At 42.1% G+C, this 26,223-nt stretch overlaps 1 protein-coding gene across 1 annotated transcript in view; it reads right to left on the bottom strand.

The window, feature by feature from the left end:
• Window positions 1–770: 770 nt before the first annotated feature.
• MCTS1 (MCTS1 re-initiation and release factor) overlaps window positions 771–26,223 on the bottom strand; it is a 41,850-nt gene continuing 16,397 nt past the window's right edge. Inside the window, exons 3-6 of the mRNA XM_073599450.1 lie at window positions 24,896–24,993; window positions 18,788–18,921; window positions 10,903–10,970; window positions 771–973 (exon numbers count right to left, since the gene is read on the bottom strand). Of these exons, the coding sequence (XP_073455551.1) occupies window positions 892–973; window positions 10,903–10,970; window positions 18,788–18,921; window positions 24,896–24,993 (382 nt within the window). The 3' untranslated portion in view covers window positions 771–891. The remainder of the gene's footprint in view (window positions 974–10,902; window positions 10,971–18,787; window positions 18,922–24,895; window positions 24,994–26,223) is intronic.

Below are 26,223 nucleotides of genomic sequence, written 5' to 3'. Positions count from 1 at the left end.
AGCTGTCACCGACAGCTCAAGAACCCATACTAAGGCCTCATGCACACTGCACGTTTTTACAGCTGCTGTTTTTGGCTTCAGACTTTGACTGCAGCCAGTAAACTCCTCAGCATGTTATCCTATGTGTCCATGCACACATAGGCTGTTATTAGAGTTGTTTTGACAGGGGCGTTTTCTGGCTGGAAAAAACCCCCCAGAACTAGTGGGTTTTAAGAGGAGTTTTTTAGCTGTAAAAACGTGGTTATTTGGCTTTTATCAGCGTTTTTGAGCCATAAGCTTTTGTGGAAGTATAGTTTTGCTAAAAAAAAAAAAAAAAAAAAAAAAAAAAAACACAGCTGAACAACAGCTTTCTATAGCTAACGCCAACATTTTTATAAAATCCAGTGTCCTCGAGGCATAGAGATCAGGGTTTGGGAGGACCAGGCCTCCATCACATGACCATTAATAACTGCGCAGCCCACCCCTGTACTCTTACATTGTAGCTTTTTTGCTTCTTGGTAGAAAAAGTATTTATAAAAAAAATAAAATCAATGAATTAAAAAAAATGAAATAATAAAAAGCAGCTTTTTGTGGTAGGATAAAAGAAACAAAATGTGCACTATTGTTTCTGGTCCCTACTACAAGTACAAACGACATATACATACATGTTATCACTGCAATCGTCAAGAGTAGGAGAATTTGTTTTGGGTTGTTCTTGCATTTGGTTGTGTTCGTTATTATTTTAGCATTTTTCTAAATAATGTAATACAAGAAAAAAAAAAAAAAAAAAGTTTGTGCCACATTTGCTTTATTAAGCATATCAGAAAGCAAAAATCACATTCAACCACATCAACAACAGGTTACTTTCAAGTCCAAATTAGCTCTAAGTGCTCTCAAGCAGGATCCAGTGCTTCATTTGTAAGTCTTCATGTGCCACAATCCATCATTTAAATAGTGAATATTTTCAATTCCAATGCCTTTATTGACCTTTTCACTGTAAAAGAACAAACAGATTTAACTTTTCTTATATTACAAAATAGAGGATTGCTTACTAGAGTTGAAACATATTGTATATGTAAGCATTAGTGTGTAAATACATTAAAAACAGAAACCAACACCCATATTTGCAAATCTTTTAAAGAATGATGTAGCCAAGAACTGAACATATCCCTTGAAATTTTCCACATTTTGTCATGTTGCAACCAAAAACAAATGTACAGCGGAACCTTGGATTATGAGCATAATCCGTTCCAGGAGAATGATTGTAATCCAAAGCACTTGCATATCAAAGCAAGTTTCCCCATAGAAGTAAATGGAAACGAAGATAATTTGTTCCGTATTGACTTCTATTGCATGCAATACCACATGTGGCCAGAGGTGGGGGGGGGGGGGGGGGCGGGCGGCGCCGGAGAGCCTCGGAAATACTCGGGGACAGCTCAGCTGAACTTGGGAACGGAGTATTTACGAACGGCTCCGAACCGTTCCGAGTGTCACTGGTGCCCCCGCACCTCTGGCCAAATGCGGTGCTGCACACCACATTAGCTTGAATTCTGCTCGTTTTGCAAGACACTCAAAATACACTCAAAACCGAGTCAAAATAAAAAAAAAAAAAAAAAAAGTTGCTAGTCTTTCAAAACGCTTGTTAAACGCGTTACTCGTTAACCAAGGTTCCACTGTATTTTATTGTGATTTTATGCAATAGACCAATACAAAGTGGCCCATAATTGTAAAGTGGAAGGAAAAACAAATGGTTTTCAATTTTTTTTACAAATATGTGAAAAGTGTGGCGTGCATTTGTATTCAGCCCCCCTGAGTCAATACTTTGTAGAACCACCTTTTGCTGTAATTACAGCTGCAAGTCTTTGTGGGTATGTCTCTACCAGCTTTGCACATCTAGATAGAGTGACATTTTTGCCCATTCTTCTTCGCAAAAGAGAACAAGCTCTGTTAGAATGGATGGGTGGAGAGTGTATGTGAACAGCAATTTTCAAGTCCTGCCACAGATTCTCAATTGGACTTAGGTCTGGACTTTGACTGGGCCATTCTAACACATGAATATGCTTTGATCTAAACCATTCAATTGTAGCTCTGGCTGTATGTTTAGGGTCATTGTCCTGCTGGAAGGTGAACAAGTCTTTTGCAAACAGGTATTCTTCTAAGATTTTCCTGTATTTGGCTCCATCCATCTTCTCATCAACTCTGACCAGCTTCGCTGTCCCTGCTGAAAAGCATCCCCACAACATGATGCTGCCACCACCATATTTCACAGTGGGGGTGGCGTGTTAAGGGTGATGTGCAGTGTTAGTTTTTTGCCACACAGCGTTTTGCTTTTAAGCCAAAAAGTTCAATTTTCAACTCGTATGACCAGCACACCTTCTTCCACATGTTTGCTGTGTCCCCCACATGGCTTCTCGCAAACTGCAAACAGAACTTCTTATGGCTTTCTTTCAACAATGACTTTCTTCTTGCCACTCTTCCATAAAGGCCAGATTTGTGGAGTGCACGACTAATAGTTGTCCTGTAGACAGATTATCCCAACCGAGCTGTGAATCTCTGCAGCTTCTCCAGAGTTAACATAAGCCTCTAGGCTGCTTCTCTGATTAATGCTCTCCTTGCCTGGCCTGTCAGTTTAGGTGGATGGCCATGTCTAGGTAGGTTTGCAGTTGTGACATACTCTTTCCATTTTCAGATGATGGATTGAACAGAGCTCCTCGAGATGTCCAAAGCTTGGGATATTATTCTATATTATATATATTGGACAATTATATGCCACTTTGTTAGTCTATCACATAAAATTCCAATAAAATAGATTTAGTTTTTGGTTGTAACATGACAAAATGTGGAAAATTTTAAGGGGTATGAATACTTTTTCAAGGCACTGTATATGCAAAAGAGCTTGATGCTTAGGAAAATCGTAAATCCACTAATGGATAAGAATAGGAGAAGGATTGCAATTTATGACTGTGCTGCAAACAGCGACACTGCAGATAAGGTCTTGGTAAAGCCTAGCAGTTCGGGTAAAACGTAGGAGCCCTTTCTGTTAACACATCAACTAGTTTAAAAAATTCACACATTGTGAAGATCTGCACATAAATTCAGCTGCTTGTATCAATAAAACTACTGATTGTTTTGACATACAGATAACTTCTGTTTATCTGTTTGTTTCCATCTTTAAATGGTTACTTGCAATGATTCAGGTTTATATTAAATTAATATATAGATAAAGGGACTAAACTGAGATATTAAACAATGTACTGAATTGTACTTACAAGCCCATGTCTGGGTAGTAAATATTTTCCCCCCAGATTACTTTTTGATATCTGCAGTTACAATAAGGTCCCGAAAATATTTACATATTTATGAGATAATTCAAAACTATTTTACGCAAATAAAGTTTGCTCAACTCTTAACCAAATGTGCATTTCTATTCTTCATTTTGTTAGTTTTTGGATAGAGTAGGGAACATTTGGAACTCTCATCAGGTTTTTTTTTCCTCTGTGTACCATAGGGGAGATCTCCCATCCTGTCCCAAAAGCACTACAGGAAGTGAGGGGATCTCTCCCCAATGGAAGAGGAAATCTCAATTTAGACCAGTCACTGGAATAGGCGATACCAGTGACAACATTTTAGTTTTCCCAATGACAATGGTCACCAAGACAAATAGCGAGGGAGAACCCATGTCATGTTTATTGTGGTCTGCTTGGGAGTTTCAAACCCTTCCCTAGCTTAAAAAAAAATGGCTACTGACAAACGTTAAAGCAACACTCCTACCATAGAAAGGCCTGGAACAAAGCCTCATATAACACAAAACATTTTAAAACGTAACTTTTCTTTGGGCGATATTTAAATCTTCTTTCTCTTGAAGAGCTCCAGGTCCTGCTGCTATCTGATACTTCCAAGTGTGTCATGTGCCCAGAGCTCATCAAGAAAGTGAAGATTTAACACAAGGCCTTCTAGAGAGGCAAGTATAAAATGTTTCCCCAGCATCAAAACCAGGCAGACCCAAACCTAATAAAGCCCCACACCCTCATTGCAAAATGATGAACAGTCCCTGGAGATAATGGAACTACTAACAAAGACAAGACAGTATATTGTTTTCCAGGTAAGCAGAGAAGGAATGGCACTGTAATGGTTTAATGGTGCAGTAATGGCACTGTAATGGTTTAAAGTGATTGTAAAAGTCTCTTTTTTTAGTTAAAAATAATAAACCTGTTATACTTGCCTGCTCGGTTGCAGTGGTTTTGCACAGAGCAGCCCAGATCCTCCTCTTCTTGGGTCCCTCTTCTGTGCTCCTGGCCCCTCCCTCCTGTTGAGTGCTCCCACAGCAAGCAGCTTACTATGGGGGTACCCGAGCTGAGTCACAGCTCCCTGTGTCCATTTAGACACGGCACTATGGCCCAGCCCCCTTTCTGTCCTCATTGGCTGGCTGGCTTTGACAGTCAATGGCACCGCACTGCTGTCTCAGCCAATGAGGGGAGTCCCAGGCAGCTGAAACACTCCTGCAACATCTCTGGATCTAGAGGGACCTCAGGTAAGTATTGGGGGGGGGGGGGGGGGCTGCTGCACACAGAAGGCTTTTTATTTTAATGCATAGTATGCATGAAGGTAAAAAAAAAGTTTGCTTTTACAATCGCTTTAATGGTGCAGTAATGGCATTGTAGTTTTGTTACTGACAATAATGCTAGGCAGTAAACAGTGGCTAACCTTAGGGATAAATAGGTGGAACTTGATTAAAGCAGATTGCCCTTCCTTTGTACCAGGTATTTCTTATGCCCAGTCTTGTCTGAATGCGCTGACTAATACAATATCCAGTGAAACAAAGCTCAGAATTCTATATCACATATGAAACAGACCAGAGTACTTAAAGTGGAGTTCCACCCACTTTTACAACTTTTCAGCATCCCTCACTAAACTGTGCACTGTAAACAAATTGGATATTTTTTTTTATTTTTTTTCTCAGCGCCTCCTGTATATCTGCTGTATTCATTTTTCACTTCCTCCTCCCTGGCCGCGGCCCATCGCATCATTTCCTGTTTGCAATGCCTTCTGGGAAGGGGCGGCAACTTCCTCTGAAACTGCCGTTGCTATGGAAACCTGACCTGAAACCTATTACACTGCTTGTGCTGCACTGAGCATGTGCGAGATCTGCAAGGATGAGATCCAGCAAGAAATACAGTCTGGCTTCAGATGCCCACACTTAAGATGGCCACGGCCTGCTGTAAGTTTATAAAATAACAAACTACTGCTATAAACTAACAAAACAGACCTTAGTTTACAGACTAACTTTACTAGAATACATTAAGCTTGTGTATTATAGGGGTATTTTTATTTAAAAAGTATGATTTCGGCCGGACCACCACTTTAAAGCGGAAGTAAACCCAGCCATAAAACAGTTTAATTTCCGGCACGTACCGGAAATTTAACACTCCCATTGGTTGTGCTCTCAATCAAACCATCCAATGGCTGGTGTCATAACTGATCACATGTGCAGCGTCATGGCAGTTGTAGAATAAACAGAGGCAAAGATGGCAGCTTCCTTGGCTGAAAATAATAGAAGGGGGTTTACTTACAATTTAATTACAAATGCGAAAGGCTGCCCACAGAAGTGGGTCTTAGTCAACCACCTCCCTCGTGCCAGGCCGGGACTGACCACAATGGAGAATTGGGTGGTTGTTAAAAGCACAATTTCTAACCTCCAGTTGGGAACAGGATTTACAAAACAATGCTACTGACCAACAATAGGGGATGCTGGGTTAAATATTACTCTAAATATTATTGAGGCCACCGACACCAACGTGAAGGGGGTCAATACCGTGGTCACCGACACCAACGTGAAGGGGGTCAATACCGTGGTCACCGACACCAACGTGAAGGGGGTCAATACCGTGGTCACCGACACCAACGTGAAGGGGGTCAATACCGTGGTCACCGACACCAACGTGAAGGGGGTCAATACCGTGGTCACCGACACCAACGTGAAGGGGGTCAATACCGTGGTCACCGACACCAACGTGAAGGGGGTCAATACCGTGGTCACCGACACCAACGTGAAGGGGGTCAATACCGTGGTCACCGACACCAACGTGAAGGGGGTCAATACCGTGGTCACCGACACCAACGTGAAGGGGGTCAATACCGTGGTCACCGACACCAACGTGAAGGGGGTCAATACCGTGGTCACCGACACCAACGTGAAGGGGGTCAATACCGTGGTCACCGACACCAACGTGAAGGGGGCCAATACCGTGGTCACCGACACCAACGTGAAGGGGGCCAATACCGTGGTCACCGACACCAACGTGAAGGGGGCCAATACCGTGGTCACCGACACCAACGTGAAGGGGGCCAATACCGTGGTCACCGACACCAACGTGAAGGGGGCCAATACCGTGGTCACCGACACCAACGTGAAGGGGGCCAATACCGTGGTCACCGACACCAACGTGAAGGGGGCCAATACCGTGGTCACCGACACCAACGTGAAGGGGGCCAATACCGTGGTCACCGACACCAACGTGAAGGGGGCCAATACCGTGGTCACCGACACCAACGTGAAGGGGGCCAATACCGTGGTCACCGACACCAACGTGAAGGGGGCCAATACCGTGGTCACCGACACCAACGTGAAGGGGGCCAATACCGTGGTCACCGACACCAACGTGAAGGGGGCCAATACCGTGGTCACCGACACCAACGTGAAGGGGGCCAATACCGTGGTCACCGACACCAACGTGAAGGGGGCCAATACTGTGGTCACCGACACCAACGTGAAGGGGGTCAATACTGTGGTCACCGACACCAACGTGAAGGGGGTCAATACTGTGGTCACCGACACCAACGTGAAGGGGGTCAATACCGTGGTCACCGACACCAACGTGAAGGGGGTCAATACCGTGGTCACCGACACCAACGTGAAGGGGGTCAATACCGTGGTCACCGACACCAACGTGAAGGGGGTCAATACCGTGGTCACCGACACCAACGTGAAGGGGGTCAATACCGTGGTCACCGACACCAACGTGAAGGGGGTCAATACCGTGGTCACCGACACCAACGTGAAGGGGGTCAATACCGTGGTCACCGACACCAACGTGAAGGGGGTCAATACCGTGGTCACCGACACCAACGTGAAGGGGGTCAATACCGTGGTCACCGACACCAACGTGAAGGGGGTCAATACCGTGGTCACCGACACCAACGTGAAGGGGGTCAATACCGTGGTCACCGACACCAACGTGAAGGGGGCCAATACCGTGGTCACCGACACCAACGTGAAGGGGGCCAATACCGTGGTCACCGACACCAACGTGAAGGGGGCCAATACCGTGGTCACCGACACCAACGTGAAGGGGGCCAATACCGTGGTCACCGACACCAACGTGAAGGGGGCCAATACCGTGGTCACCGACACCAACGTGAAGGGGGCCAATACCGTGGTCACCGACACCAACGTGAAGGGGGCCAATACCGTGGTCACCGACACCAACGTGAAGGGGGCCAATACCGTGGTCACCGACACCAACGTGAAGGGGGCCAATACCGTGGTCACCGACACCAACGTGAAGGGGGCCAATACCGTGGTCACCGACACCAACGTGAAGGGGGCCAATACCGTGGTCACCGACACCAACGTGAAGGGGGCCAATACCGTGGTCACCGACACCAACGTGAAGGGGGCCAATACCGTGGTCACCGACACCAACGTGAAGGGGGCCAATACCGTGGTCACCGACACCAACGTGAAGGGGGCCAATACTGTGGTCACCGACACCAACGTGAAGGGGGTCAATACTGTGGTCACCGACACCAACGTGAAGGGGGTCAATACTGTGGTCACCGACACCAACGTGAAGGGGGTCAATACTGTGGTCACCGACACCAACGTGAAGGGGGTCAATACTGTGGTCACCGACACCAACGTGAAGGGGGTCAATACTGTGGTCACCGACACCAACGTGAAGGGGGTCAATACTGTGGTCACCGACACCAACGTGAAGGGGGTCAATACTGTGGTCACCGACACCAACGTGAAGGGGGTCAATACTGTGGTCACCGACACCAACGCTGGGGGGTCAATACTGTGGTCACCGACACCAACGCTGGGGGGGTCAATACTGTGGTCACCGACACCAACGCTGGGGGGTCAATACTGTGGTCACCGACACCAACGCTGGGGGGTCAATACGTAGCAGTGACATGGGGCCATGAGCAGGCTCTGCTTCTTCCCAGAACATGCTCCACTTCTCCTGTGCCTGCACTTTTGACTCCCCCGGTGCGAGGTTCGTCCTTACGACACTGCCTGGCCAAGAGGAGTGTAGAGGTGGGCGGGTAGTCTGGTGACGTCATGACTCTGCCCACCGAGTGCCGGACAACAGACCCGATAACTGAATACAGAGTTTTGCAGGGCTCCAAATACAGAAGAGGGAGATATTTCAAAGGTAAGGATACATGCAGGAGGCATGTATATCCTTATAGATCAGCATTATGCCAGTACTTTCTAAATGAATGGGTTTACATCCACTTTAAGTGTAAATGTGAGATCTGAGGCCTTTTAGACCCCAGATCTCACATTAAAGGAGGTCCTGTCATGCTTTTTTTCTATTACAAGGGATGCTTACATTCCTTGAATTAGGAATAAAAGTGACCCAAACATAAAAAAAAAAAAAAAAAAAAATTTAAAGCGCCCTCTCCCGCCGAGCTCGTGTGTAGAAGTGAACGCATACACAATTCACACCCGAATATGAAAACGGTGTTTAAACTAGGGCTGCAACTAACGATTATTTTCATAATCGATTCGTTGGCTGATTATTGTTTCGATTAATCGGATAATAACCTTAAAAAAAAAAAAAAAAAAAAAAAGTGTGGTGTATAATTTAATATGTAAAGTTTAAAAAAAATGTATTCTTAATCTCTATGCAGTGGTAAATATATATAACCAACTATATGTTTAGGGAGAAAAATCTCGAATCCACTCCGAGAATAACAGACAGAAGAGATATACTGTATATAATATTGGAGGTTGAATCTGGTAAATATCAGACTAGGAGATCACATTTTTTATTTGGACCCCTTTCACACCGGGGTGCGTGTAAAAATCCCTGCCCCCTGTAATGTACCCTGTTCCCATGTGCCCTGCCTGCATGTAATATGCCCTGCTCCCACGTAATGTGGCTTGCCTCCATGTAAAAGTTTACTTTAAATGTAATTGTAATGCCTTCTATTACCTCCAGTCTATCAGCCTTCACGTTCTCTAGGTTCAGATGCTCAGTCTTTAAAGTATATTTTTTAAAACAACAAACATGTTATACTTACCTGCTCTGTGTAATGGTTTTGCACAGAGCAGCCCAGATTCTTCTCTTCTGGGGTTCCTCACCGATGCTTCTGGCTCCTCCTGCCTTCAGAGTGCCCCAATAGCAAGCTACAAATTATAGTATAGTGTGCCCCTATAACAAGGTAAAAAACTTCTGCCTTTACACCCACTCACTTCCTGCCCAGGACTACATATTCCATGAGGCATTGCTCCTCACACATTCACAAGTTCCCAGGCACTTACTGACATGTATGGACAGTGTACTGAGCTGTATGTGTGCTGCACTGTATTTCCTGATATGTAAACAAATATTGCCTTCTGTATGCAGGCCAACTAATCGGCTGGCCGATTAATCGATTATGAAAATAGTTGACAACTATTTTCATAATCGATTAGTTGTCGATTAATCGATTGTTTCAGCCCTAGTTTAAACCACACATGTAAGGTATCACCGTGATCGTTGGAGCAATAATTCTAAGACTAGACCTCCTCCATCTCAAAACTGGTAACCTGTAGAAATTTTTAAAAGTCGCCAGTGGAGATTTTTAAGTGCCAAAGTTTGTCACCATTCCACAAGCGGGTGCAATTTTGAAGCATGACATCGTGGGTATCAATTTACTCGGCATAACATTAACTTTCACAATATAAAAAACTTGGGCTAACTTTACTGTGGTCTTATTTTTTTTTTTTATTCAAAAAAGTATTTTTTTTCCCCAAAAACTGCACTTATAAGACCGCTGCACAATAAAAAAAAAAAAATATTATATATATATATATATATATATATATATATATATATATATATATATATATATATATATATAAAAATAAAATATTTTTTTTTTTGGGGGGGGGTTCCAAGTAGTTTTCAAGCAAAAAAAAAAAAAGGGGATTTTAAACTTGTAAACAATAAATCTCAAAAAGTCAGTCCTTAAGTAGTTAAGGGTAACGTGTAACTTCAGTTGTTCTTTACCACCCTCTAGTGGTGAAATGTAACAATGCACTGATTTTTAGCAGGCCTATTGCCAATGTATACCAACCAACAGAATTCCTGAAATCACTTTGGGCTCATTTACACTTGTGGCAAGGAATGCCACTCCTCTGAAACGCAGTCCGCTCAGATTGCTTTTCAAAGGCATTAGACAGCAAGGATGCGATATGTCACTTCCTTGATGCCCGGTTTAACCCCCTAAAAGCCATACTACTGCAGTGCAACCACATGCATTGTATGCAATTGCCAGGGGCATTCACTTGAGTGGGACACATTCGTCGGGCAATAGTGTCTGCTGAATGCAACTAGAGGTATTATTTCTCCGGCTGCTGCCTTTGCAGCCTAAGGTGGAGCAGTATAACCACTGCTCAGCCAAATGTTTTTACAACTCCCCAGACCTCAAGTGTAAGAAAAAGAGGCTCTCACCATGGCAGGAGAAACCTCTGCTTCAGGATTCCACAGCTGTTAAGTCACATGACCAAATTCTTAGGCCTATAGTCAGAAGACTGTACACTGTGGGATCACAGAGCAGCAGTTTATCCAGTGAATGTATATATTTCAGATGTTAACTTAGACTGACAAATTCCCAATATTTTAAGAGAATTAAATTGTTAACACTTACATGTCATGTGCCGACATCTTCATGACTCCAACACAAAGAGCATGTTGCTTTCCCTCTGCCATTATTGCCTGGTTGCAAACGTCAAGGACAAAATGTAGAATGAAAGTGATGTTGTCAAGCATTTAAAAACGCTGTATAAAACCTGTAAAGCATTCCAGTTTGGTAGACTAAATCAGAATGTTGTTTTACGATCAGGAGACTGAAATGGTCAGTTATCTGGTGTTGGAATTAAACATGATTTCATATCATATGGAGGTTATCTGGAGGTTTACTTCCTGGTTGATACAGCCAGGTGGCCTAAGTTGGAATGTAACCAGTTACACATCAAAGCTTTGTAGCATATCAGAATAACAATGGCTTGGCTCAAGCACACCTAGTGTGATAAAGATTGAAGTACTTGATTAGCACTCTGCAAAGCTTCAAAGAGAGCCACTGCTGCCAAGATGACTGATGGGTTAAGCGAAGACTTGACCCAGGTCGGCCAGTGGCAATTGACAAGCGCTGCCCCCTAGTGGACAATACAGCATGCCATCTGGAGAATGGATAGATATTAGGAATACCTCTTGGCAATATCTATTGGCAGGAGGCAAGTGGGGGTGGCTACGAGTGGGCACGTATGTTTGAGTAAAAAGAGCACACACAGGCAATTTGTCCCTTTCCCTTTGGATCATGGCTTGGGCCTAAGCCTCATGGCTCTGGCCCTCTCTTGGTCACCTGAGAATAGCTGGAAGAAACAAAGCCTCGGAGAGCCTTGTGATAAGTATTCTTGATGTTCTTGTATTATATGTTCTGATTGTAAGCTTTGTAATATTGTAATATCTTGTAATACTTTCATGTTAGTCTTATTTATTTCCCAAGGAAATAAGAAAACGCTATTACTTATAAACTGTGTGCTTGATTTTCATAGCTAACCTTGTATTATTGTGATATCAACAGTAACATGTGCTTAGAGTTTAATGCAGACTAACTATAGGGATTAGACAAATTAATATATAGTTACAATAGTAAATATTGTATCATTTTTACTTCATCTGTTAACTCAATTTCCAGGAATCTTCCAGTACAGCACATGAAGGAGACTCCGCCTACTTAAAACAGAAAACAAATCATTCAAAAAATAAAAAAGCACAGTTCGCCTAGTCTCTAACATTAAAGCGGAACCCAAAAGATGAAGCTCCACATGTTTGCATCATCAAGCCCAGCCACCCACGCCACATTTGGCACTTTTTTTTTGGGGGGGGGGGGGGGGGGGGGAGTTGGACCCACTCCCACTTACAGTCAGATGCATTGCAGCAATCTGAGCCGTAAGTTTGCCCCCCCCGCCCCCCCCCTTTCCTTCCCCTGCAGACTTCTTGGACACATCACAGGTCCCAGAAGACTACAGGAACATTCACATAGCGCAATACGACTTGCGCATTCTTACTTATGATGCCGGTGCCCACACCTGGTTGAAAAATCGGCTCGGGTGAGGACATCGCTGGATCCCTGGACAGGTAAGTGTCCTTATAATAAAAGTCAGCAGCTACAGTATTTGTAGCAGCTGACTTAATTTTTTGGGGGGAGCCTGAAGCTCCTCCAAGAACCAAAGGCAACTAATAGAACATGATACAATACAAACTAAAGGATGGGAATCCCTGCTGTCCTGGAAGATACCTGAAAAGAGAGTTACCAGATAACCAACTCTGTTGTCCCCAATCATCTTCCAGGACAGCACATGAGAGGACAAGCAACAAATAACCTAACCGGGTGGGGGCTACTGCTTGCATGACCTATTCCACAAGGCTTGGTCCCGACAGATTAGGGAAATTGAGATTTGTCAAACCATCTTATGAAAATTGGACCAGGTGTCAACTTAATTAAAGCAAACCACAGTTTTTCTCTGCCCAGGCGGAAGCAAAAAAAAAAAAAAACAAAAAAAACAAACTGAAGTTACCTCTTCTACTTTTCAAACTATGTAGGAGTATGGACTGAAAAGGGGAATTTGATCTACCTGTCTACAATGTTCTTCGACTCCTTGGCAACCAATGTGAGTCCTGCAAATAGTACCAAAAGGCTACCTAATTTTTCCCTTTTGGATTCTTTAACCACTTGAGGTCCGGGCCATAGCTGAATGACGGCTACAGCGCGGACCTCAATCTCCGGGAGGACGTCATATGACGTCCTCCCCTATGCACGCGCACCGCGCGCACCCTGCAGGGCGCGCGGTGTGTGCGCTGTGATCACCGAGTCACGGAGACTCGGATGATCACAGATCCGAGTAAGGGGCCGGTCCCGGCCCCTTACCATGTGATCAGCTGTCAGCCAATGACAGCTGGTCACATGATGTAAACAAAAGCTCGGTGATCGGTTTCGTTTTCTCCTCACGCTGACAGCGTGAGGAGGAAAAAAAAGCCGATCACCGGCTCATGTCAAAGGGACATCGGTCCCGAAGAGGAAGGAGGCACAGATGCCTCATCTGTGCCTCCAAGTGCCATCTGCCAGTGCCCACAAGTGCCACCTATTAAAACCCACAAGTGCCACCTATTAAAGCCCACAAGTGCCACCTATTAAAGCCCACAAGTGCCACCTATTAAAGCCCACAAGTGCCACCTATTAAAGCCCACAAGTGCCACCTATTAAAGCCCACAAGTGCCACCTATTAAAGCCCACAAGTGCCACCTATTAAAGCCCACAAGTGCCACCTATTAAAGCCCACAAGTGCCACCTATTAGTGCCACCTAGCAGTGCTGCCATCAGTCAATGCCCAATCAGTGCCCAACACTGCCACCCATCAGTGCCCATAACCGCCACCCATCAGTGCCCATCACTGCCACCTATCGGTGCCCATCAGTGCCGCCCCATCAGCGTACATCAACGGAGAAAAATTAACTGTTTGCAAAAATTGATAACAAAATATAAAAAAATATATAATTTTTTTTCAAAAATTCTGTCTTTTAAAATTTTTTTAACAAAAAATAAAAACCGTAGAGGTGATCAAATACCATCAAAAGAAAGCTCTATTTGTGGGAAAAAAATGATAAAAATTTCATTTGGGTACCGTGTTGTATGACCGCGCAATTGTCATTCAAAGTGCGACAGCGCTGAAAGCTGAAAATTGGTCTGGACAGGAGGGGGGTTTAAGTGCCCAGTAAGCAAGTGGTTAAAGAAAAATTTAGTATGGCTCTGTGTAAATATAAGAATGGAGAAGTTGATTTCCATCCTTGCAGTTTGAAAAATAGGTAAGGAATCAACAAAGAAAGCTGCCCCATGAAAAAATGCCCCCGCACCCTCCTCCCGCACGGCCGCGATCAGGGGAGTACATCTCTAGGGGGGTGTGGGGGCAGACCACACCAGGGTGACACCAGGAAGCAGTTGTAGTGGGTGCCATGGCGCCCCCAATCGGCAAGGTCTTTCCCTGCTCCATTTGCCAGCGACGATGTGACAGGGAGAGGAGAGCTGCACAGTGTCTGTATCTCCCCCCGCTCGCCCCCCACTTTTCTCCTGTCAGCTGAACAGGAGAAGAGAGAGCGGCTCTAATCAGGTTCCCTGCGACGGCGCCCGGCTTCCTGCCCACTCCGATTCCCTCCCCATTGGCCACAGCAGAGGGCCAATCAAAGGACATGTGGAAGGAGTGTCACGTGACCAGTCACCCTTTGTGACATCACTTCTGATGTCCATCAAGAGCGGAAGCGCAGTGAGGAGGTGAGTGTGTCACCACTATTTGTAAACTGCGGATTTTTCTCTTATTTGATGTATGCAGATTTTTAATAAACTTGTAAAACTTTTACTGGCAATACTGCACTATGGATGTTTTTGCTCTCTCTGAGTGACGCCTTTACAAGAAGCAACTTTACTGAAGTGAGCCTGCTTAGATTTGTGGGAAGATTCAATGGTATGCGCATGATGTTCTGATCCCACGACCATATCTGGACGTCTTGGCTTGGTACTAAGAGTGTCTTCATAGAGGCATCAGTAGGATTCCCCATCTGTTACATGTTGAGTCCCGTTTGACCTTTTGGTTATTCCTGGAGGGGAGCGGCCAATCTATAAATATTTATAGACTTATCAGTCACTTTCTTTACAAACTGCAATTTTTATTTTTAAGTTTTCACTTGGACTATTTTTTGCACCTTGTTTTTTAGTATTTTTAGCATTTGTATTTGGTCTTTAGGAGTAATATATTCACTTATCTTTGAACAAGCGCACCATTACTTTCTGTCATCATGGGAAATGTAGTCCCAGAAGATTGGCGGCCCCAGTGTATCCACAGACAGCAGGCTACAGTCCCCCAGCATGCATGCACTCTGGAAGGGGAGAGAGAGAACTTGGAACCTGGCAAAAAGCAGAGTGCTACAGGAGAAGGGAAAGAGAGAGCCCCGCTGTAACCGCGCCACCAGAGAGGGAGCCCCGCTGTAACCGCGCCACCAGAGAGGGAGCCCCGCTGTAACCGCGCCACCAGAGAGGAAAACGATAGAGCCACTGCCAGGATACAGACATGCTACACTACTGACTAGAGTCAGCCTGGGCAACCCATAGTGAGCGAATGTCCAGCCAGAGGGATCACTGTTGCAGGTTCGCTGGGTCTGGTAAGAGGGCCTGTTGGCCATTACTGTTCCTATGGACTGAGCCATTAAGAAGTGCCCAACCTGCTATCCTCTCGGCCTTATTGACCGCCGCGCCATCCCTCTCTGGCCTCCTCCCTCCGTGTCCCTCTCTGGCCTCCTCCCATGACGACAGGGTGGCCCTTAAAAAGGAAGGGGTGGGTCATATTTAAATTAGGGGGTGCACGAGTTTAGTCAGGCATAGGGCAGCACAAAACCTAAATACACCACTGCCCCCAACACCTACTATAGGACCTATTGAGTTCATACAGTAGGATTCCATGATATCAAAACCATGACTTCCACTTCAAACAGCCCAATGATTACTATAAAGTCAGAAATTGTTAGATTACCAATCAGTCTAACCCATGCAATGGTACTTGGGGCGGTAGGATTGGGCCCTGGTGCATTAGATCCTTGTTGACTGAAAGTATCTATTGAGGCGCCTTCCATTGTCTGCTCTCTTTGGCCATTAAAGCCTGTAAGAATAACCTTGCTTTTTACCCTTTACTCTTGCATGAGATACAATATCCTGGTTCCAAGAAGATACAGCGATAATGCTGGCCCGTAAATGGACCTAAATTTGTCCAGTTCAGCAGACACCGAATGTCAATCCATCTGTGGCCGGTCCTGTTCACGAGCAGTCATTCTAATTGCCTGGTCACAAACAGGCTTGCTGGGAAACTTGAGATCGATCAACACTGCAGCCAATAGCCATGTGGCTAATTTCAATGCAAGTATTTTTTATAAACAGTTCCTTGAAAAAGTATTCATATCCCTTGAAATTTTACCAGATTTTGTAATGTTATAACCAAAAACGTAAAATGTATTTTATTGGGATTTTATGTGATAGACCAACACAAATTGGCACATAATTGTAAAGTGGAAGGAAAATTATAAATGGTTTTCATTTTTTTTTTTTTTTACAAATAGATATGTGAAATGTGTGGTGTGCATTTATATTCAGCCCCCCTGAGTCAATACTTTGTAGAACCACCTTTCGCTGCAATTACATCTGCAAGTCTTTTTGGGTATGTCTCTACCAGCTTTGCACATGTAGAGAGTGACATTTTTGCCCATTCTTTGCAAAATAACTCAAGCTCTATTAGATTGGATGGAGAGCGTCTGAGCAGCAATTTTCTTGTCAAATTTGTTTATTGAATTTTAACAATTAGTATACATAAGTACATATGGTGGCAGCAAAAGAAAAGACCACATATATGGTAAGAATATTGAGTTTTAGTTCCAACATAAACTAAAAGTAGTTTAACAAAAGCATGGATCTAACTACTCAAAAGATTGAGTCATACATTGTATAAGAGCGGATAAAACCAACTTAGACCAGGTTAATATAAGATGACCTCAGATAAAGACCCTTTTTTAATTTTTGTATTTATCAAGAGTATAGTTTTGAAATTAAAAAAAAAAAAAAAAAATTATAGAATCTAAAATCTTATACTACATATTGGAACTATGTACAATTGGTATAATGATAACCAAGGAAATGAAAATTCCTGTTCAAACAGAACTTTAAGTCTTGCTACAGATTCTCAATTGGATTTAGGTCTAGACTTTGACTGGGCCTTTCTAACAGATGAATATGCCTTGGTCTAAACCATTCCATTGTAGCTCTGGCTGTATGTTTAGGGTCGTTGTCCTGCTGGAAGACGAATCTCCGCTCCAGTCTTAAGTTTTTTGCAGACTAAAGCCCCGTACACACGATCAGAAAATCGTACGATAATCGGATCGTTAGTACAGAGCATGAAGAAAAAATTTTGTACGATACCAGTTCGTACAATTTTCGTTTTAAGCAATACAGTTGTAGTTTGAAAATGCAATACAGATACACTACAACACATCAAATCCAAATTTTTATTATGTCGTAGGAGAATTTTGACTTTGCTAAACTCTTTAGGTTCGATCCAAGATTAGTATGCAAAACGGACTATCATTAGTCCGATAATCTCATCGTGTGTACCAGGCATTACAGTTTTTCTTCTAAGATTGCCCTGTATTTGGCTCAATCTATCTTCCCACCGACTAACCAGCTTCCCTGTCCCTGCTGAAGAAAAGCATCCCCACAACATGTTCAGTGGTGCCATACTCTTTCCATTTTCAGATGATGAGTTGAACAATGCTCCATGAGATGTTCAAAGCTTGGGATTCTTTTTTATAATCTAACTGAAAACCATTTATCATTTTTCTTCCACTTCACAATGATGTACCACTTTGTGTTGGTCTATCAAATAAAATCCCAATAAAAACATTTATGTTTTTGGTTTTAACATGACAAAATGTGGAAAATTTCAAGGGGCATGAATATTTTTTCAAGGCACTATATATTTTTACCTTGAGCCAGAGATCAGCCAAGCACATTGGTAAAAGCAAAGTTTTTTTTTTTTTTTTTTTTTAGGCAAAAAACCCCAAAAAAGCTCATCTTCAGCTTTTCAGCAAACAAAAAAGTCCATCACTTTTTACACTACAAAATAAAGATATGGCTCACTAGACTCCATAGTGTTGCATCTCCAAAATAAGCAAAGGGAACGCTCCCCAACCAAAGACGTTTTACTAAGAAGTATACAAATTCTTTACTTCTCAAATAACATATTACAGTATGAACCCATGACACAGGATTTAGGCCTCATGTACACAGAGTGTTTGCGCTCTCACAGACGCCTTTCCTCCTGGCACTGGCGTTTTGGCAGGAAAAGAAAAAACTGCACTAGCCGCTTGTAAACATGTGTAATGCATTTAGGCATGTCAAGCACTTGTGCATTATGTTAGTTAATTGGCCAGAATAATAATTTATTCTGGCCATTAAGATGAATTAATGCTCAAGCACTAAATGCACCTAGTGGGTTGCACACATTTACAAGCAGCAAGTGTTTTTTTTTTCTGCCTCTGAAGAGGTTTACCTTCTCTCTGATAGAAACTCCATATGGCCCCATATGAACAGTACATGCAGCCAGGGAGGGGAAGTCACACCTCATTTAGTCATGTTGATAAATTTGAGCACAGTCATTAGGCTTTTTCAGTAAAACAGCTAAAGATAGCCTTGAAATGTGTAAAAAGGAACCTGAAGCTCCTGCTGGCTAAATAAGTAAAAATAATTACTTTTTTGAATAAAAAAAAAAACAAATATTTTCTGTTTAGCTCTGAACTGAAAAAATAGACATACATTTTCAAACACCTGGATATACATGGAGAAAAAAAAAAAAAAAAAAAAAAAAAAAAAAAAAAAAAATCGCACCATACACCCCCCTATACATTAGGCTCTCTACTGCTTTGGTAAACTGAAAGGATACAACCACTTTTTCAGCTGCTGCTGGATAAAGCTTCGCTCCAGGGGATGTTAAACCCGGGCACATGATATTTGCGCCACTTAAAACAAACTTTATAGCTCCTTTGTCAACTTGTTGATGTGGAAGAATAAAAGGATCTAAAAATGAAAACAGAATTTCATATGTAATGTCCGAAAAAAAAAAAACAGTATAATCAAGTTATCTATACAAGTCAGATCATAGCACTAAATAACCAACTATATGTATCAACAACATACTTTGAGGAGGCTCTCTAGTTATATAGACATTACCCTCGGTTTTAAGAGGCTCACTAGCTAGCCAACACTACATTGTTAGGAAAGTCAATGATGCTTCTTGTGGGGTTGTGTCTTTTCTAGCAAGCACTTTTTAAAGAAGAACCCATTTATTGCCATGTATACTGAACTTCACTGGACAAACATTTTTTCATAATGTTCAGTATTTGATCCCCAGAGCATCTGCTGCCATTTTTCTGCACTTCAGTTCCCATGTTTTCTTGCATAGGATGTGGAAACAAGGCTGAGCAACTTAACTATGCATGAAAACATGGGAACTGGGGTGCAGAAAAATGACAGCAGGTGCTCTGGACTGATGAGTCAAAATCTGAAATATTTGGCTGTAGCAGGGGGCAGACAGTTTACTGAAGGCCTGAAAGCGGTACAATAATGAGCGTCTGCAGGCAACAGTGAAGCATGGTGAATGTTCCTTGCAAGCTTGGGGCTACATTTCTGCAAATGGAGTTTGAGATTTGGTCAGGATCAAGTGTCCTTAAAGCATAATTTCACCCAAAAGGGAAGTTCCGCTCTTCATCCACCTCCCCCTTTACATGTAGCACCTTATTTTTTTTTTGGGGGGGGGGCGCAAATCAGGTACCTGGCTTCCCCACTTCCGGGAACTTTGGCGCCGCTGCGCAACATTCTGGGATGCATCACAGGTCCTAGAAGACTGCAGGACCATTCAGAGAGCAGCACGGTTCGCACATGCGCAGTTGAAAGCCAGCTGTAATGCTGCAAGACTTCACTGTTGGTTTCCCTTAGTCAGATGCCGGCTCCTGGACCCCAAAGCCAAATGAAGAATCGGCTCAAGTGGGGACAGCGCTGGATCCAGGGGCAGGTAAATAATCTTATATTAAAAGTCAGCAGCTACAGTATTTGCAGCTGCTGACTTATTTGGGAAATAATTAAAATTGTGAAAACATTTCATAATGTATTTATTTTAACAAGTTTTCTCATACACAACATGGGACATGATCAGAATTACACCCCAAAACACATTCTTCTCCTAGTATGGGGATTCTAAATGTGAGAGACTTTTTCACTGCCTATATGCATGTAAGGGCTCAAAATCCAAAAACAATCAGGCTTTTTAAGAGGCATAGATAATGCATCAGATTTTCTGACTACCCATCACACTTCTTAAGGGCCCGAAGTGCCAGGACAGGAGAAACGCCCAATTACCACATTTTGGAGTGTAAAAACTCCAAGGTGGTTTTAAAAGATAAAAAAGAGAGAGGCTGTGGGACTTTAAATGAGGTCCATGACCAAAAGGTCAAGGTTACCTCCATCCCTGGTTCTGATAAGAAACTAAATGAAGGGTTGGGACTTTAAATGAAGCATGCACAATAAAAATCAATAATTGTTCGTATCAAATTTATTCCATATAATAATAAATAGAAACCAAACCAAGACACACAGCACTATGAGTCTTATAATACATATACATACACACACATACATACATACATACATACATACATACATACATACATATATATATACACACACATATATAGAGTCAATACATATATGTACACACATGCATGCAAAGGCACAAAAGCGTATGGGTTAAGTTAAGGAACTCGGGTGTGGCAGGATCATCCATGGGTGATCCTGCCACACCAGAGTTCCATGGGTGGTACTTTAAGTATGGGTGGATGTTATTCCACTTCCCCTTAACTTAACCCATATGCTTATTTGTGCAGTCAGTCTGACCCATTACTTATTTTTTTAGGCTTTTGGCCACAATTTCTCCTGAGGAGTGGTTACCAACCACTAAACGCGTCGAGCTACTGATGCTATACCCATGCATCTTTTATTCACAGCAACATCCAGATATGTGAAACATTGTACCAATCTATGGCCAGACTAGATACTTTTTATCATGTTATCATTCGTTTTTTAAGTTACTTATATTGAACTAGCATGTGATATTGTGCCTTTGCATGTATGTGTGTGTACATATATGTATTTATATGGAATAAATTTGATACGAACAATTATTGATTTTTATTGTGCATGCTTCATTTAAAGTCCCAACCCTTCATTTAGTTTTTTATCAGGTGGTTTTAAAAGAGGCATGATGAGGCTTTTGAAAACTATTTTTTTGCCACAAGTTTTTGGAAAATGCAGAAAGAAAATTATTTTTATTTTATTTTTTTTCCACAAAGTTGTCAGTTTAACCAGTTCCTGCCAGGACTATAGCAAAATTACGACCGGACGGGCCTTTCGTCGATCCAGGTTGACGTCATAGGACATCCTCCCAGGTCCATAAAAAGGGGGGGGGGGGTTAAAAGGTAACCCTAAGAAACAATCAAGGGAGATCAGTCACGGTATATGAATTATTAGAAGCTTTATTGGTGAAGTACAAAATTATTAACAGTGTTCCAATCCAGGCGGAACAACCCTACCCTGGTTGGATAATGTTCATGTAATCTGCAAAAAAATTCATGAATCACTAATAAAATCACATGGTAATAAGACAATATTGTGACAAATTAAAAAGCGCTAATGCATGCATGACCCTGCTATATCAAGACTAATACCAAAGAGGAAGGATGGACTTGAAAGGAAATGAGTTTCCCAAGGGTGACACCAAAGCTAATTGTAGCAAAGGTGTCTCCAGCTTTCAATTAACTGCAGAGATCTGCTGTTTTCTGTGATTGACCGGTATAGGTCATTAAATATGCATTAATTGAAGATGATTGATATCCTATTGGCTGATTCAGTCAAGTTTGAAGCTGGATCAAGAGAAACAATATAAACACCCAAAGGTAAAGATTTTTCTGTTTGTGTTTTGTCAGGTGTCCATAGTATAGGTGTTTATCAAAATGTATACGGTTTCATGTAGATTACAATTAGACTGATATCACTACAGTGGAGGAATCATCAATAGTAGAATATGTAGCACTTGGCTCATCTGTGCGCTCCAAAGTATGAATCGTATCCATTCGATAAACAAAAGTCTTAAACCTGCTGCATACATCAAAACGGTAATGTAATTGAACAATATTGGCCCGTGAATGGGCGTCTTACCCCGATTGTATCGCAGTTACAGGTCTCTATGTCCAGGATGGATTTCCAGATTCAATTTGCCGAGATGTCCTTTGGATCAGTTGATGATTTTAGGCTGCAGTTATGATTCGGTTAGTGTCCGCAATTGTAGCCGTTGTATCATAAAGAGATATGTCTAAAACTGATGGTTTTTAGCGAGAGGATTCAATCATCCCAGGCATAGTGCAGGACACATGCAGAGATAGTGTTTGTGGAGTAAGGCTTGGATAGTTCAAATAGCCTCCAGGTGGATATCAAATGAATGTCAGATGAGGTGTAGCGCTAACATGCCCCCACATATCTCGATGACCCCCAAGTCCGAGCGACAAGGCAGAATTGCCTACCATTCACGCTGGAGGTTTGGACTGATTAAACGGCTCATCTGACATTTACTTGATATCCACCTGGAGGCTATCTGGTCTATCCAAGCCGTACCCCACAGACACTATCTCTGCATGTGTCCTGCACTATGCCTGGGATGATTGAATCCTCTCGCTAAAAACCAGCAGTTTTAGACATATCTCTTTATGATACAACAGCTACAATTGCAGACACTAACCGAATCATAACTACAGCCTAAAATCATCAACTGATCCAAAAGACATCTCAGCAAATTGAATCTGGAAATCCATCCTGGACATACAGAGACCTGTAACTGCGATACAATCGCAAGACGCCCATACACAGGCCAATATTGTTCAATTACATTCCAGTTTTGATGTATGCAGCAGGTTTAAGACTTTTATCGATGGATACGATTCATACTTTGGAGCCCACAGATGAGCCAAGTGCTACATATTTTACTATTGATGATTCCTCCGCTGTAGTGATATCAGTCTAATTGTCATCTACATGAGACCGTATACATTTTGATAAACACCTAACAAAACACAAACAGAAAAATCTTTACCTTTGGGTGTTTATATTGTTTCTCTTGATCCAGCTTCAAACTTGACTGAATCAGCCAATAGGATGTCAATCATCTTCAACTAATGCATATTTAATGACCTATACCGGTCAATCACAGAAAACAGCAGATCTCTGCAGTTAATTGAAAGCTGGAGACACCTTTGCTACAATTAGCTTTGGTGTCACCCTTGGGAAACTCATTTCCTTTCAAGTCCATCCTTCCTCTTTGGTATTAGTCTTGATATAGCAGGGTCATGCATGCATTAACGCTTTTTAATTTGTGACAATATTATCTTATTACCATGTGATTTTATTAGTGATTCATGAATTTTTTGCAGATTACATGAACAATATCAAACCAGGGTAGGGTTGTTCCGCCTGGATTGGATCCGTCACTGATCTTTTCAAAAAATTATGACGATCTGTCACTGTAGATGACTGATTGGCTGTACCTGCTGGCTGCCGGGTACCATGTGATCACTGTGACCAATCACAGCAAATCACATGACAATTGTAAATGGATGGCTTCCTTTTCCAGAGCAGTACAATGTTACTATGGTAACATTATATTGCTCTGGTCAATGTTAAAAAAAAAAAAAAAAAAAAAAAAAAAAAAAGTCAGTATCCCTGATCACAACCACACTAGCCTTATAGCGACGATGTACTGCACTGGTGACAGTATGTAAAATAAATAAAAAATACCCACACAACACTGAATTTTTTATTTTTTTTGTAATTTCTTCATTTTCTAAAAAATTACAAAGAAATTATTTAAAAAAAACTCGCCATGCCTCTTACTAAATACCTTGGACTGTCTATTTTCCAAAAAGGGGTCATTTGGGGGATATTTGTACTGTCCTGACATTTTTTGGACCTAAAGAAATTAGATAAACCGTCAGTACATCAGGATTGATCAATTTTCAGATATATACAATAGTTTGTGGACTATGACTTTACTACAGACTAAATAATATACACTGATTTGGGTTATTTTCACCAAAGAAATGTGTCGGAATACATTTTGGTCTAGATTTATAAATAATATTTTGCAAACTTTGATAACAATCAAAATTTTGGCGGTTTAGTTTATTTAGCAAAAAAAAATAAAATAAACAGTGGTGATTTAATACCCCCAAAAGAAATCTCTAGTTGTATGAACAAAATAATTAAAAATTAGTTTGGGTACAGTGTTGCATTACCGCGTAATTTTCACCAAAGTGCGACAGCGCTGTAAGCTGAAAATTGGCCTGGGCAGGAAGGGATTAAAAGTGCCCGATACTTTAGTGGTTAATAGGATCTTTTTCATACACAGCATAAACACTCTTAGAAATTCACCCCAAAACACATTCTACTACTTCTCCCGAGAATGGGAATACCAGGTGTTTGGACTGATCATCTTCCAGGCATTGTACCTTGCGTTCCACAAAAATCAACCAACATTGTATCAAAAACAGTATAATACCCACCTCTGTACAAGTGATCAGGAAATATAAAAAGAAGCATCACCTATAGCAGTCCCCATAGCTATAAGCCAAGCAAGCCTAGCCTACTGGCACATGGCTGCCTCCAGGAATGGCCAGGAAGTACAGGAGGCTAAAAAAAAAAGGGTGAAACCAAAGGGCTTCAGTGGTTTGTTGCGATTTTCTGCAGTGGGTTGCTGAGACTAATGTCTCGCAGGCACATAGTCAGTGGGATGTGCAGATCAGCCAATACAGAATCAAGAGATATCCATTACCATTTATCACCAAATGAAGGCCCCAAAACAAGGTATAATTCTCCAGGATACACTAAGTAGTTGCAGTGATACGTACAATTTTACTAACAAACGCTATGTTACTAACACATGTAAACTTACATTTGTGAAGCAGCCTCAGTGTTGGATAGAAAGTACCCTCTCGCTGTCTAAAGAACAGTAACTCTCCATTTACAGTTAAAATTTCTATATGTTCATGGCTGTAGAGACAAAAACCATACCCGGTCAAAAGGAAAATATACCACTTCTATAAATCTGTGCATTCTAAAAGAAAACGAACCATCAGCTGGATTAGTTATAAAAAACAATTATTTTCTTTAAATCTACTTATGAGAAAAGACTTTAAAATATGATTGGAATTACATATACAGTGGGGAAAATTATTAGATCCCCTGCAGATTTTGTAAGTTTACCCACTTACAAAGAAAGGGTCTAGGATTGTTATCATAGGTTTATTTTAAATGATGGAGACATAATATCAACCAAAAAAAAAATCTGAAAAAACACATAAAACAAATGTTATATAAATTAAGTTGCAGTTCAATGAGTAAAATAAGTATTTGATCTCCAAGCAAAACATGACTTAGTACTTGGTGAAAAAACTCTTGTTGGCAAGCACAGAGGTAAGACGTTTCTTGTAGTTAGTGACCAGGTTTGCACACTTCTCAGGAGGGATTTTGGTCCACTCTTCTTTACAGATCTTCTCTAAATCCTTAAGATTTCTTGGCTGTCTCTTTGCAACTTGAAGTTTCAGCTTCTTCCATAAAATTTTCTATAGGATTAAAGTCTGCAGACTAAGTAGGCAACTCCATGACCTTAATATGCTTCTTCTTGAGCCACTCATTTGTTGCCTTATGTTTTGGGCCATGCTGGAGGACCCATCTTCAGTGTTCTGGCTGAGGGAAGAAGGTTCTCGTCCAAGATTTTACAATACATGACCCCGTTCATTGGGTCCTCAATGTGGCAAAGTCGGCCCATACCTTTAGCAGAGAAACAGCCCTAAAGCATAATGTTTGCATCTCTGTGCTTGACTGTAGGGATGGTGTTCTTAGGGTCATAGTCAGCATTTTACTTCGACTTTGCTGCATTGAGGGGCCAATGGATGGGGCCATGTATAGTAAAAATCGAGAACCTTCTTTCCTCAGCCAGAACACTGAAGATGGATCATTGATGGGTCTTCCAGCATGACAATGACCAAAACATAACACCAAGGCAACAAAAGAGTGGCTCAAGACACATTAGGGCCATTGAGTGGCCTAGCCAGTCTCCAGACCTTAAACCTATAGAAAATGTATGGGCGTGAGCTAAAAACTACGAGTTGCCAAGCGACAGCTAAGAAACCTTAAGGATTTAGAGAAGATCTGTAAAGACAAGTGGATCAAAATCCCTCCTCCGGTCAATCACAGAAAACAGCAGATCTCTGCAGTTAA

This window comes from Aquarana catesbeiana, linkage group LG09 (assembly GCF_042186555.1).
Source record: "Aquarana catesbeiana isolate 2022-GZ linkage group LG09, ASM4218655v1, whole genome shotgun sequence".
In the NCBI taxonomy this organism is placed as follows: Eukaryota; Metazoa; Chordata; class Amphibia; order Anura; family Ranidae; genus Aquarana; species Aquarana catesbeiana.
This window is presented reverse-complemented; position numbering and strand designations above follow the sequence as displayed.